The sequence below is a fragment of the Podarcis melisellensis genome, assembly GCF_964234715.1.
Source record: "Podarcis melisellensis genome assembly, chromosome: 4".
NCBI classification, from domain to species: domain Eukaryota; kingdom Metazoa; phylum Chordata; class Lepidosauria; order Squamata; family Lacertidae; genus Podarcis; species Podarcis melisellensis.
In genome coordinates this window covers 105401392-105416548 of record NC_138531.1, presented here as the reverse complement: position 1 = coordinate 105416548, position 15157 = coordinate 105401392, and the positions used below count along the sequence as shown (strand labels likewise).

Here is a 15157-nt window from a genome sequence, read left to right as displayed (position 1 = left end):
AGTCAGAACAGGATGCTGGGCCGGACCCAGCCGGCTCTTCTCATCTTCTGTCACCTGGGTTGGGGCAGCCGACGACTGTGGCCACGAGCTGCTGGAGGCTGGAGGCTGGCTGCAGGGTGGAGGCAGGAGCCAAGCAGGCCTGGCACAGGCTCTGCACCACTTGGGCATCACCGCTGTCCAGGATGTGGCCCCCGTAGAGCATGGTCCCTGCAGAGGCAGAAGAGCCAGCCGTGTTTCGGAGGGGGCCTTCAAGGCCTTGGCTCTTGCAGGCTGTCCCCTTGAACTCCTCACTCAGCCCTGTGTCCATACCGGCCAGCTCCTGCAGGGCTTCCTGGGCTCCGTCTGTTAGGCAGCTCAGTCTCTCCTGGATTTTGAGCCCGGCCAACACTTCCCCGTGGCTCCTGCAAGGGCAGCACAATGTCAGGCACAGGGCAGAGTCAGAGCAAAAACCGCACTCCTGGCTTGCCAGAGTGAGGACCGTCTTGGCCGGGGGGGGGGGCTGCTCCCAACTTTCTTAGGGTCCCAGGAGCTGAGAGGAAGAGCCCTTGGACAGTGGAACAGAAGACCTGGGCAGGGGACGGGCCTCTCCTTCACTGAAGGATTTTAAGCAGGAGTCTTTCGCTGTGATTCCCTCATTGCAGGAGCTTGGACTAAAGGACCCTTGGGGCGCCCCTACAATTCTGGTTCTATGAAAGATTATTGGGTAAACTTCTTTTTGGGATCAGTGGGAAACAGGTTAAGAAACAGGAAGTAAGAATAAATAGGTGGTTCTCCCAATTGTGGGATGTACAAAGTATTCCAGTGTGGCAGCCATGAAAAAGGAAATTTGCATGCGAGGGATCAGTAGGAAAGGAATTGAGAATAAAACTGCCAGTATCATCATGCCGTTTCAGGAATCTGGTGTGTGCCCACATTTGAAGAACTATATGCAGTTCTGGGCACCTCCTCTCCCCTCAAAAAGGTTATTGCGGAGTTGGAAAAGATTCAGGAGGGGCCCCCTGAGGGGGTGGAGCGACTCCCTTACAAGGAAAGGGGGCAGCATTTGGGACTTTTTAGTTCAAAAAGTGAGGGGCAACATGGCACACGGTAAGTGGAAAGGGAAAAACCTCCCTCTCCCATAACCTTCAAACTCGTGGATGTCCAATGAAGCTGAAAGTCAGAAGATTCAGGGCAGATGAAAGAAAGTTCTTCCTGCAGCACACAGCCAGACGATGGCCCTCGCTCTCGCAGGAGGCAATGGCAGCCACCATCTAAAGAGGAGCCACAATGGCAATCCTCTTCCTCCACCAGGAAGGGAGAGGGCTCTGGGGCTCCTGTTCTGCCTGTGGTTGGCCACGTGGGAACCGGAGGCTGGGCTAGATGGCCTGATCCAGGCGGCGGCTCTTACACCCTCTGTGCTGTGCAGGACTGATGCTGGGACCTGTGCTTTTAAACTTTTTTTGTGAGGGCTGTGTGAGCAGTAAGTTTCCCAGGTTTGCTGTTGATACGAAATTGTTCAGGGTGATTAAACTGCAGCGGGATTATGAGGAACTCCACAGGGATCTGGTCAAAGGGGCTATCAAAATGGCAAATGCAATTCAACGCAAGGAAAAGTGATGTAAGGTAAAGGTAAAGGGACCCCTTACCATTAGGTCCAGTAGCGGACAACTCTGGGGTTGTGGCGCTCATTTTGCTTTATTGCAAATGCAATACAGCTCAAGGAAAAGTGATGTACTTTGGGGCAAAAGAAACCCCTAACAAGTGGGGTCTGGACTGCTGTGGCCAACGCAGGAATGAGTTCATGGGGTCCCTTCCTGCTCAGGACCTTCTTGGTTGGTCCCTGTGAGAACAGAAGGCTGACTAGATGGAGCCCCTTTGGCCTGATCCGGCTGCTGCAGGACTCCTTAGGTTCAACCTATACTTGGCAGCTTCCATGGGTGCGTCCTGGGTACCCTCCAGTTCACCTGCTCTGGGGAGCCCTGTTGAATTCTGTGAGGCACAGGTAAGGGGTCTTCCTCCTCCTCCTCCTCCTCCTGCTGCCAGAAAGGGCTGCAGGGAGAAAGCCCTCAGCCTTTTCCTGGCTGCCTGTCAGCTGGGAGATCCAAGCCCTCTGCTGCTGCTGCTTCCCACTCTGCTCCCCCCCCCTTGCAGCCAGCAGCCCCCTCTGTGGCAACCCTGTGGGCAAGGACTGGTTTGTTAGCCCACACAGGCAGCTCCAAGAGCAGGGGAAGGATGGGGAGCCCACAGGGTGCTTTCCAAGTAGCATAAAGCAGAGGAGGAGTTTCCAATCTCCCATGAGATGTACTGGCAGGCCCTTTGCCTCGCTGCTGGACAAGGCGAGCACCTCCTTCACTCACCACAGGTATGTCTCTGCCTGAGTCCACTGGGCATAAGTCTGCCTGTAGAGCAGGACCCCATAGAGGGCGAGGAGGGGCAGCCGCTGCTCTGTGTCCAGGTTCTGGGTCCGCCCCTGCAGCCAGAAGTGGCTGCGTGCCAGGATGCCCTTCAGCTCCAGTGGCATATCGCAAAAGAGGGAGGTGGCACTGCGCTTCAGGAGTTCTGTTGGCACAGAAGAGAATCAAGCACCACAGCAGAGGCCGGGAGGGACAGTAAGGGCAGCCGAGGCCATGAGAAGTTGCTCAGCTTCTCTTTCTCCCGCAGAGGCAGGTGGAAGGCCCTGTGGCAGAGCCAGCGGCACTGGGAGAGCCCAGATGACAATGAGCAAGAGGGAGCGGGTCTCTGGGGGAGAGAGAGATGCAAAGGGGGGAGGTCCGCCTCTTTCCCCAAGGGGTAGGCAGGGCGTGGAGAAGCCCCTCTGGCCCTGCCCCCCTGTGGCATCAGCCTCCCTCCCTCCCTCCTCCCTGGCCTGGTACCTGGCATGGAATGAGGGGCGTCAGCTGCAGTGATGAGCCACAGGCGGAACTTGGTGTGGATCTCGAGGCCTCCCCCTGGCACCTTGCCTGTGCAAAAAGAGGGCAAGGTGAGAGGGGCTTCGGCCGGGGGGAGGGAGACACCTCCCGCTGCTTCCCTCCGCCTCACCTGAGGATTTCACCAACTGGTCCAGCAGCTGCAGCAAGTCGGGGTCCCAGTGCTCCTGGAGGTGGCAGTTGGTCAAGACCAGCCACTTGCCTCTCTTGCTGCAGATGGGCAGTGTCCGCCAAACCCGCTTGCAGGCATCTGGGGTGCCAAAGGAGATGACTACCACACTTCCCTGCGGGGCGGGGCCTGGTTACTTGCTCTGTCCTCCCGGAGGGACCCAACCGACACCTGCACCCATTGCCCCTGCCCCTCCTTGTGCCCGGCTCACCCCTCGTCCCCGCTGCGTGGCCATCTGCTGGATCCAGAGGAGCGGGTGCATGAAGCAGCCTGGTGGGCTGGCCGAGGGCGTGTGGAAGATGATGGGCTTGTTGGCCCGGCTGTAGGAGTACGGGTAGGTGATGGCCATTTCCTCGGTGAGAGACCAGCCCAGCGAGCAGGTGGTGAGGGCCGAGACCACGCTGCTCATGGCAGAGGGACACAAGATGCGCCACAGGATGGCGCGCTGGAAAGGCCTGAGGTGGGCGTGGCTGGGACACAGGGCCAGCCCCACCATGGTGGAGCGCAGGCGGAAGTACTCTTGCCACTGGGCAGCCTGCCGTGCCAGGGAGGCCTGCAGCCCCTGGAACCCAGGAACGTTCTCCAGCAAGCCGCACTCCTCCCAGGCCTCCGCGCTCACCCAGCTGGGGCCAGGCACCCCGGCCGGCGGCTGCAGAAGCTCCTTGGCCGCCGGCTCCTGCAGGCCCTGGCAGAAGGCCAGCCACTCCAGCGGGGTGATCTCCCCAGAGACCTTCAGCGTGGCCATGGCCCCCAGGAAGAGGTAGAGGAGGCGGTCCATCTCCCGCAGGCAGGGCACCGCTTCGGTGAGGCAGTGGTGGAGCACGGCCTTGCTGAGCTCCAGGAGGCGCGACTCCAGTGACTCCTGCTTGGTGGTCTCCTGGCGCTTGGTGGAGAGCAGGGCCTGGCGCACGCGGGCCATGCAGACGCTGCTGGGGAAGCTGTAGGAGGGGTGGAGGCGGCAGACCTGCTGCAGGGCCAGGTGCAGGGCCACGCCCAGGCGGGGCACCATCCGGTACTTGTTGCACAGCGCCGCCTGGTCCTGGTGCTGGGAGACCATGTGCTGGTGGGTGGCGTGCAGGGCCTGGATCTGCGTCTGCAGCAGCCGCACCATCGGCATGAAGTTCTCCTCCTCCAGCAGAGAGCGCTGCGGCTGGGCAATCAGGGCCACCAGCTCCTCCTGCAGGAAGGGCCACGGGGCTGGGCTGAGCGGCCTCTCCACAGCTGCCCCACCGCCCCACGCCAAGCCACAGGAGCCCCTGCCTCCAGCTCCTCCTGCAGGAAGGGCCATAGGGCTGGGCTGAGCGGCCTCTCCACAGCTGCCCCACCGCCCCACGCCAAGCCACAGGAGCCCCTGCCTCCAGCTCCTCCTGCAGGAAGGGCCATAGGGCTGGGCTGAGCGGCCTCTCCACAGCTGCCCCACCGCCCCACGCCAAGCCACAGGAGCCCCTGCCTCCAGCTCCTCCTGCAGGAAGGGCCATGGGGCTGGGCTGAGCGGCCTCTCCACAGCTGCCCCACCGCCCCACGCCAAGCCACAGGAGCCCCCGCCTCACCTCCGTGGCCTCCAGCTTCCCCTCCAGCTGCAGGATCCCAAACTGCAAGGCCTGCTGGTTCTTCAGGATCTCCTTCCGCTCAGCCCGCAGGACCTCCACCAGCAGCAGCTCCTCCAGCGCCTCCTGGCTGAGGCTGAGGTCAATCACGTTCAGGCTCTTGAGAAGCTCGTGGTCCACCTCTGCAAAGAGGAGCCAGGCGGGAGGCAGGGCCCAGCCGTCCCAGGCACCCGCCTGCCTGCCTGCCACTCTCCGCCGATGGCTGGCTGCGGGGTGGAGGCACCTGTGGCTCTTGTCCCCCCACACTTTGGGGAACCCAAGTAGGTCGCTGCCGTGCTTTGACAGCGCAGCTTCCAATGCTGGGTGAAAGATCTGCTGACTCTAGCTTTGCTTCCACCCACAGCAACTGGAAGTTTCCAAAGCCTCTCACACTCTCTCACTTGGGCACCTCCCTTACCTGCAGCCAAAGCCTCCAGAGGCAGCTCAGTGCACAGGTAGAGGCGGAAGCAGGGGGGCACCTGCGCCAGGTCCTCCATTGACTTTGAGTGGAGGGCACCTCCGAACGATTCCTTCTGCATCAGCTCCTCGAGGGCTGGGCACCAGGGGACGTTCTTTTCAAAGTCCGTCAGCAACACAGGGGTGCCTGTGAGGAGGTGGGCACCAAGCAACACATTGGCCTGAGCCCTTGGAGGTGCTGGTGAAAGAGAACTGCACCCTCCCAGGGGGCTGCCAGCGGCAGGGGCACCACCTTCCTCTGCTCACCAAGGCTGGCTGCTTTGCAGAGGTTTTGCTCCAGGTCTGGGTCTGTGAGCGACAGGACCTCCAGGTTGTCTTCCGCGATCTCTATGGAGCTGCCCTGCTCCACCATGTCCGGCACCAGGTCAGAGATGGCATAGGCCTGAGAATCCGCTGTAAAGAGGGGTTGGATGAGAAGCTCCCCGCAGGCAAGGCCATGTGCCTGCCCCCCCCCCCCCGCACACCCCACTCACCCTCTTCCATAGCTCTGGATGTCAGCAGCCAGACATAGGCCTGCTTGTCGGGGTCCACCAGCAGAGGCCAGCGGTGAGCCTGCGAGTGGATGCTGGAGAGCAGGATCATGCCAACCAGGCGGCTGCTGGGGACCTTGGGCTTGTGGACTCGATCCCAGAGACGCTGCTCTGGAGGAGAGCTGAGCAGGGACGCCAGATGCAGGGGCTGTTGCACAGCCAGCAGCAGATCGCTGTGGGAAGCTGGGCCAGGGCAGGGCAGCTCCTTCTGCAATAGCCGCCTCACGTCGTCCGGCCCGAGGGGGCCCCAAGCCCCGGCACACACCGCCTGCCACTTCTCCAGCAGCTCATCCCGCCGCTGCGGAGGGAATGGGCCCAGGTAGGAGAGGCTGGCTGCGGAGAGGAGGGCATCGCCATAGACAGTAGTGCGCTGGGATTCCAGGTTCTAGGAAGGAAAGCAGAGGCGCCAGAGGGCTGAGTCTCGGAGAACGGCACCCTCGCCTCGCAGGGCACGGGGGGGGGGGACATGGGTGGACAGCCGCCCGCCCCTCTTACCCTTGTGACAGTTGTCCAGCTGGCCATGTGCTCGGCCACGGAGCTCTCGACAGTGGTGGCCTCCTCTTTGGCCTGCAGGGATTGGGTGAGCTGGTGGAGCAGCTTCTCCTGGCGCTCCTGCTTCTGTTTCAGCTCCCTGATGCGCAGCTGGGTGGCATCTCTCAGGTATTCCGAGTGCAGGCGCCGGTCGCCCAGCTCCACCTTCTCTGCGTTGATCTGGGCATCGCAGTACTTTAGCCGTGCGATGGTCGGCTGCCAGTCGAGCAGGGCCCAGTGGTACCAGTAGGTGGCCGAGATCCACTGGAAGAGGGCGGCAACAGCCTGGCTGGCGCTGGATATGCTGCTCTCGGAGATGCGCTCGTGAGTCACAGCCCGGCCCAGGGCCTCAAAGAGCTCTGTGGTGAGGCTGTCCTTGGGGTAGAAGACAAGATCCTGGAGGGGGAAGCAGAGGGAGGGAATGGGACCCTGGCCTGCCTTTTCCACCAAGGAATGAGGTGCAAGAAACACTAGGCTGCTTGGATTAAAATGCCCCAAGCTAAAGCAACCGGTTGCTTACAATGAAGATGGGCCAAAGGGGAGCACCTTCTCCACCCAGGGGATTGAGGGGGTCTTCCAGCCTGTCCACCTCGCCAGCCCCTGCAAATGGCCTCTCCTCTGCCTGGCTTCCCTGCCCCTGTGGTCACAGAGCATGGGAGAGCATGGGAGAGCACTCCAGAGACGCCCAGGCCCGTGCAGAAATGGTTTTTTTGCCACTTCCCCTCCCATTCACCCAGTCTGGAGAGGCCCATTTGGAGCTCTTCAGTCTCTACTTGTTTTAACAACTCTGAACAGTTTCGTATTGTCCGCAGACTTGGCCACCCCACTGCTGAGCTCTAACTCTGAGTCGTTTGTGTGCAAGTTAAAAAGCTCGTGTCCCGATCCTGATCCTTGGGGCACTCCACATTACACATGCATTTGTTCAGAGAGCAGACCATCTATTCTTACTCTTTGCTTCCTGTGATTTAACCACAAGAGGACCTTCTCCTCTTACTCCTTGACTGCTAAGCTTACTCTGGAGTCATTGATGAGGGACTATATCAAAAGCTTTTTGAAGCTTTAAGTGCACAATGTTGACCGGATGAGCCCAATCTATATACTCTCAGCTAGACTCTCAGCTCCTGTGGGCTTCTCTGTTCTTGGGTGCAGAAAATCAAACCATAGATATTAAACTCATCAAAAGAAATAAAGCAAATACCATGCAAGGAAGGACTTACTAACCAGAGATGTTTAGAAATTAAAGACAAAAATGGTTCAACAGAAGTGACTGAACCTAACAGATATATCCAAAATACAGTAAGACTTGTTCTTGGTCTCTCTCATTTTCTTGCAGAGGAGGGGGAAGAACAGAAATATAAAGATCTGCCTTGCTTTCACTGGATCCTGCCTCCATCCACTCTCCTCTGGTTGATCATGGCTTGAGGGGACTCAAGAGTCCCTTGGAGGAGCAAAAGGCAAGCCCCACTTTTTCTACAACCCTTGAGGGATAATTTTATATATACAGTATAATGTTTTCTTCCTTAAGGATATTTCCCATGCTTCGTGAGGACAGCAGTGATGTGTTTGCAGTATCTGTCTTGTGCTCACTTTCCTGTTCTCTTACTGCAGCTGATGGTTTCAGGTTTTATCCACTGGTAGTTCCATGCTAATCAAATCCACATTTGCTGTTTCGCTAGCCATGCCTCCCCACCCCCTCCCAGGAGGAAACAGGCTGCTTTTGCCCCTCCCTTTGTCAAGGACTTGGCACAGCTGGAACAGCCTCTTGGTCTAGGCTAGGGTCTCTCTCTGCCCCCCAGGCAGGCCGGTCCAGAGGGGAAGTGGAGCCTTGAGGCTCTGGCTGCTGGGCCAGCCCCAAGAGCACAGGGGCCGCAGGAAGGGCTCTGGGCCTCACCTCATAGAAGTTGTCCCTGTTGAGGAGCAGCTTTGCATTCTCCCAGCCCGGCTCCTGCTCAAACATCAGGCAGAGGATGTCCGTCACCATGACCACAGTCTCTGGCGGCTGGCGATAGCTGCGCAGCTCCTCAATGTCCTGCGCCCGCAGCATTGCCAGGGCCTCCTTGTAGTCCTTGTTCACCTGGGAAGAGAGGGGTCACTCTGGGATGAGGCGGCCAACGGCCTTCAGGCTGGGGTCTCCTCACCTGCCCCTCTGCCACACCTTCCCTCCCTCCAATGGCAGCTGCAGGAGGGCCCGGTGACTGAGCAAGACCTTCCTCCCCCCCCCCCACATGCCCCCATACCTTCCTCATGGCCAGCTCCCTCCCCTTCTCCAGAGCATCCCGCTCCTTGGTAAGAGCATCGATCCGCGCTTCGTACAGCTCACACTCCTTCTCCTGCTGCTTCAGCACCTCCTGCTCCCGCTCCACCTCCCGCTGACTGCAGATCACTTGCTGCAAGGCAAGGAGGATGGGGGGTGTTGGTTTCTGCTTTCTTCTCTGTGCAGCGAAGTGCTTGTCACGAGACAGGTTGTTTACATTCCACAGTAAATGCACTGTTGGGTTTCTCACGGGAAAGGAGACTGGATGTGACGTACACTGGTTTCCTGTTTTTCACTGTTCTTTGCAGTTTCAGTTTGTTTCTCTCCGTGCTTTAGAGGAGAGAGGATGCATTTTCTGCTCCGGCAGAGGCAAGATGTTTTTCTGTAACATACCAGCTTTGAAGTGTAAATAAAGCAATATAGAGTATGTAGTACGTACTCCTCATCCTTCCGCTGTGCACGGGACGTTGCTGCTTTATCATCAACACATGGTTCCGGGCCCAGAAAAACATGGTCATGGGCTCCAGAAGTCGAATCGAAGTGCCGGCAAAGGATCGGAATGCAGAGGGACAGATCGGATCGGAATCTGCTCTGCGCGTAAAGATGATTGATGAGGTATGTGCTACTGCTCCGGGCAGCCTGCCAACTTCTAATTAATGGCTTTATGGCTGGACTTTGAACTTTTAAAGCCGTTTTGCCGGGCACAGGCAAAAGGCTCACAGGCATAAACTACTATGCTGGGGAAATCGAAAGTAACTTTTAAAAGCGCTTTTGGAATAAAGCAGCTGCAGATAAGCAGAGCGGCACAGACACAGCTTGTATAAAGCAGCCTGATTTAAAGCAGCAGAGATGACGCAGAAGGCTAATGCCAGAGTCATGATGGCCCTTCAGGATGCTTGTGGGATTCCTAAGCTCAATAAGAAAAACTATGTGGACTGGGTTCAGTATGCAGAGGCTATTCTGCGGAAAGAGGGTCTGTTTGAAGTTATTACAGACACCCCCCCAGCTCCAGTTACAGATGCATGGGAAGCTAAGGATTCCAAAGCAAGGGGAACTCTTACATTGATAGTATCCCCAGAAGAGCTCTGTCTATTGCGTGATAAGACCTCAGCCAGAGAAATTTGGGACACTTTGAGAGAGGCTCACTTGAGGACAGAAGCTGGATCTACTATGTTTTACTTTAACAAGCTGCATAATATGGCTCTTGCTGAAGGTGGAGATGTGCGTATACATCTGATGGAGATGCAGAATCTGAGACATGAGCTGCAACAGAGAGGACTCAACTTTCCTGAGGCTGTGTATTCCTTCATGATACTACAATCTTTGGGTTCAGGTTGGGAGTCTGTTGCAACTCAAATTGCTGTACAGCCAACTGCTCAGCTGACAGTGGACTATGTTACTGCCGTGATTCTCAATGAAGCAGATCGCCGGGGTGCTAGCTGCATGGGCAACAGGGAGACTTCACAGACGTCATCCCATAGTGCAGTGGAACCACCAGATGGCGCCAAAGCTTTGAAGGCAGTGAAATGCTACTCGTGTGGACGTCTAGGCCATATGAGGAGGGAATGCAGATATCCCAAGGCCAAGACAGAGCAGCGCAGCGAAAGCTCATCGCGTGGAAAAGGCCAAAGCAAAGGGAAAGGTCCGGTGTCCAGGACAACGCAGCATAAGGCAATGGTCTCACGCTTCACTCCAAAGGTTGCAGAGGTCCAGAAGACGTCTAGATCTTTCTTCGTTGTTGATTCAGCGGCGACCCACCACATGTGCAACGATAAGAGACTGTTCGTGTCTTTTACACCGCAGGAAGGTGCGATTCACCAGGCGGATGACCACACAATTCCCAGTAAAGGCTACGGAACTGTTGTTCTTCACAGTTTGGACTTATCGATACAGAATGTGCTTTATGTGCCGGATGCCAAACATAATCTGCTCAGCGTTGGACAGTTGAATGAGCGGAACATTGACGTTTCCTTCAAGAACAAGAAGTGCACCATCACAAAGAAAAATGATTATGTATTGTATGCTGAATATGTTGATCGTTTGTATGTTTTGTATTATGATGATGTTGTGTAGGATGACACTTGTTGCATTGCAGGTTCTAACAAAAGTTTGCATGCAGAATGTATTCACGATTTTCATAGAAAATTTGGTCATTTGCATTTTGAGGCAGTATCTAAAATGCCTGCCTTGGTTGAAGGTATGACTATTAAACCCTGCAGGTACCACATGAAGTGCAAAGCATGCGCAGCAAACAAGGTGAAAATGGCTGCGAAAGGTAAGGTGTCTAGTAGGCAAGCTACAGAACCATACCAGGTTGTTCATGCTGATTTGGTTGGACCACTAGCGCCCTCTTTGGGTGGAAATAGGTACTTCATGGTTCTCATTGATGCATTTTCCAGATATATTTACGTGTACAATCTCAAGCAGAAATCAGAGGCTTTTCCTAGGTTCAAGGAATTCTGTGCTTGGTTGGAAAATGTGCATGGTAAGAAGATAAAGACTCTTTTCTCTGATCGCGGGGGAGAATTCACTTCTCAGCAGTTTGAAGCTTTTCTGACTGAGAAAGGAATTCAACATGATTTGTCTAGTCCTCGCTCGCCATGGCAGAATGGACTTGCGGAACGGGCAAATCAGACATTGCTTCAAGGGTTAAAAACCTTGCTGCATGATGCCAATCTTCCAGAGAGTTACTGGGCCGAATCTCTCTCGTGTTTTGTTTACAGTTACAATCGCATGTTATCTTCAGCGATTGGTTGTACCCCCTATGAGAAGATGTTTGGCAAGAAACCATACATCAAACACATGAGAATTTTTGGTTCTGACATGTGGGTTCACTCACCACAAAACTCCAAGTTAGACAAGCGTGGATTGCATGGTATCTTTCTAGGTTATCAGAAAGGGTCTTACAGAATAATGATGACTGACTCTAAGACAATTAAGCTCACAAGAAGTGTTGAGTACAATGCCAAGTGGGGGGAGAATGTGGGAATTTTCCAATGTTATCCTGATGACAGTGATGAGACTGAGGATAGTCAAAAGCAACCGCAACAACCCACACCCACTGATGAAGGTTCTGATTCTGAGTCTGAAACTGAATCGGGTGATTCAGAGGATTTCAAGAGTGCGAAAGCCTCTATGCGACCCTCTGAAAGCTCTGATCAAGAATTGGAAGAACCATTGTTCACAATAGGTCGTTTTTCTCCTAAGAAGGAAGAGGAGAGTTTTGAAGACTTAAGGCTAATTCGTAGGTCACAGAGAGCAACAAAAGGCAGACCTCCAAAGAGATTTGCTGATGAGTTTGCTAAGATAGCAGTAACAGCTGTTAAAAGCTCCAAGAAGGTATTTGAACCTTCAAGTTTCCAAGAAATCCAGGATTTGGATTCAAAGGAAGCTGAGCCATGGTTAAATGCTATGAAGGCTGAGCTTGATTCCTTAGAAAGGAACAAAACATGGGAGCTAGTTCCAGTAGTTCCAGGAATGAAACTGCTTGAAAGCAAATGGGTCTTCAAAGCGAAGACTGATCAAAATGGCAAGATAGTCAGACACAAAGCCAGATTGGTAGCCAGAGGTTTTGCACAGGTACCAGGTGAAGACTATCACGAGACCTACTCACCCACAGTGAGGTATGAAAGCATTAGGTTTATGCTCAAGCTAGCTGCAGAGGAGAATCTACACATTAGTCACCATGATGTGAATACAGCTTTTCTGTACGGATCTCTAGATGAATCACTTTATATGCTTCCACCTGATGGCGTACAGGTAAAACAGGGATTTGTTTGTGCTCTGAAAAAGTCCCTTTATTGTCTCAAACAAAGTGCACGGTGTTGGCACACAAAACTCACTGAAGTATTGTTTTCTCTAGGTTTTCAGCAAGGGAAAGCTGATCCATGTGTATTTGTCAAAGAGGAGGGGCAAAAGAAACTGTATTGCTTGTTTTATGTTGATGATCTTTTATTCTTTTGGAAAGATGTCACAATGTACAATAACGCCCTAGCTCAACTGAAAGAGCACTTTGACATGAAAGATCTTGGTGAGGTAAACAACTACCTATCTCTTGAAATAGAGAGAGATCAAGATGGTAACATTCTAGTACACCAGTCACGGAAAATTGCTGATGTGCTAAGCAAACTAAACCTGATGGATGCTAACCCTGTAGACACACCGATGACAACAGGTTATCAGGTAGACGACACTGAAGAAGCATTTTCTGACACTACACTGTACAGAAGTGTGCTAGGCAAGCTAAACTTCATTGCCAGATGTTCAAGACCTGACATTGCTGTTAGCTGTAACTTGCTAAGCAGACAAGTCAACAATCCTACTGTTAAGGATTGGAAAGCTCTGAAACGCATAGCGCGGTATTTGAAAGGCACTATGCATTACAGACTGAGATTTAACAATCAGAAGTCTGGTGGTCTTGAGATATTTGCAGATGCAAGTTTTGGAAGTGACACTACAGACAGGAAAAGTACGTCTGGAGTTTGCTACATGTACAATCAGGGTCTATTTGATTGGTCATGCAAGAAGCAAACAACAGTTAGCTTAAGTACTTGTGAAGCTGAACTGAATGCACTGTCTTATTCACTTAAGGATTGTGAATGGTTGTTACAATTGTGCAAAGATATGAAAATTCCTGTCAAATGTCCAATCCAGGTTTACCAGGACAACAAAGCATGTTTGGCTTTGCTGAATTCTGAAGGTTGTAAGCAAAGCACGAAGCACTTGCAATTGAAGTTGCAACATGCTAGGGAACGTATTCAGAAGGGACTCGTAACGGTGTCCTATATGCCAGGTAATGAAATTCCTGCTGATGTATTGTCTAAGATTGTATCAAGGGATCAACACTGTACCTATGTGCAGATGTTGGGTTTGTACTGATATTGTACGAACACGCTGCCCAGTGATGTTCACAGAAAGGGGGAGGATGTTGGTTTCTGCTTTCTTCTCTGTGCAGCGAAGTGCTTGTCACGAGACAGGTTGTTTACATTCCACAGTAAATGCACTGTTGGGTTTCTCACGGGAAAGGAGACTGGATGTGACGTACACTGGTTTCCTGTTTTTCACTGTTCTTTGCAGTTTCAGTTTGTTTCTCTCCGTGCTTTAGAGGAGAGAGGATGCATTTTCTGCTCCGGCAGAGGCAAGATGTTTTTCTGTAACATACCAGCTTTGAAGTGTAAATAAAGCAATATAGAGTATGTAGTACGTACTCCTCATCCTTCCGCTGTGCACGGGACGTTGCTGCTTTATCATCAACAGGGGGGAGGGGTGAAAGGAGACCACCCTAAAGCCACCATCCCCCTAAACCGCAGCAGTATCTCCAGGACACCTGGCTGCCGCTGGCTCAGGCCACATCCTGTCCAGCGACCAGTTCTCACTGTGGCCGGCTCTGGTCTCCTTGTGGGAAGCACACTGGCACGATGGGTGCTCAAGAGCCTCTCTCACACATGGGGGGGGAGCCTTCTCTGATGAGGTGCATCTGCCTCAGGGAGTTCAAAATATCCCTGTTCAGCCTAGCACTGAGGAAAATTCACTGTGTATTGCTTTTGATTGTTTTGCTATTGTTTGCTGTCCTGGGCTCCTTTGAGAGGAAGCGGGAGGGTTAAATACCTAAGAAATGATCCACCACAACTTGGATTCTGGGCCCTCTGACGCCAGAGACAGGACGGCCATCCTCACGGGAGGACACACCTCTCGACTCTGGCCTTTGTCAGCTAAAGGATTTGGCTTTGTGGGACCCACCTTGCTTTTATATATTTAGATACTTATATACCACCAATTCATACGATAAAATATAAATTAACATCAAAGTCACTAGCCAATCAAATTCAAGCAGTTGCATAGGCTAGTCTGCATAAAAGAAACCTTCAAGAGACACTTGGAAATCCAAAGGCAGAGTGCCTCCCGCGTCTCTGCTGGAAGAGGATGACTGGCAGCGCTGAATGCCCTCAAGACAGCAGACAGCCAGCAGGACTCCTCCAGGTGACCTGCGATGGAGCTGGGACCCAAGGGCTTCATATATTAACACAGGACCCTTCACCCTGACCCACATGTGTGGGCAGACAGTGCAGATGCCCCTGTCAGCAGCCAGGATGCGACCTTCAGTGCTAGCTGGAGCTTCTGGACCAAGCTCATTGCAGTAGTCCAGCGTGTGGGCTGCGGTGGTTGGATCATCCAGATATGGCTGCAGCTAGCCGGTCAGAGGCATTCCTAGCCAGTTGCTGGAGCCTCTACTGAAAAATGTACCAGGAGTACCCCAAGCTATGTGTCTGCTCTTTCAGAGAGAGGGCAGCCCTGCCCAGAACAGGCAACTGATCTGTCTCCTGGGCATGGAAACCACCTTCTCACACAGCCTCTGTCTCCCCAAGATTCAAAACACCCAACATGCTGTGAGCCAGATTTGCCTCTATGCTTTGTCCAAATCCACTTTCTATAGTTTCTAACCCTCCACAATAGAATGGGATAAAAGACGATTTCCCCTTTTTTCCTGATTCCATTCTGAATATCCAAATCTTATTTACAAGCCTTGCCCTGTTCCCAGCTTCCTTTTGAATCCCTCTTTCCTGCAGTTCCTTCTGCTCCAGTCAATTGGTCAGTGCAACTGAGCTGCCAGCCCAGAAGAGGCTGCTCTGATGGAGGAGACTCTATGGGCAGCCTCCCCTTGTGAAGACTTCCAGCTCTGCACAAAACCCAGCTGGTGGGGAAAG

General features: G+C 53.5%; 1 protein-coding gene across 1 annotated transcript in view; it reads right to left on the bottom strand.

Annotated features, from left to right (window-relative positions):
* The window catches only part of DNHD1 (dynein heavy chain domain 1), a 48850-nt gene that overhangs the window by 1537 nt on the left and 32156 nt on the right, over positions 1-15157 (bottom strand). The window contains exons 29-40 of the mRNA XM_081909488.1: positions 8437-8586; positions 8091-8273; positions 6164-6595; positions 5612-6053; positions 5385-5531; positions 5080-5265; positions 4626-4804; positions 3287-4252; positions 3019-3190; positions 2853-2939; positions 2337-2538; positions 55-401 (exon numbers count right to left, since the gene is read on the bottom strand). Of these exons, the coding sequence (XP_081765614.1) occupies positions 55-401; positions 2337-2538; positions 2853-2939; positions 3019-3190; positions 3287-4252; positions 4626-4804; positions 5080-5265; positions 5385-5531; positions 5612-6053; positions 6164-6595; positions 8091-8273; positions 8437-8586 (3493 nt within the window). The remainder of the gene's footprint in view (positions 1-54; positions 402-2336; positions 2539-2852; positions 2940-3018; positions 3191-3286; positions 4253-4625; positions 4805-5079; positions 5266-5384; positions 5532-5611; positions 6054-6163; positions 6596-8090; positions 8274-8436; positions 8587-15157) is intronic.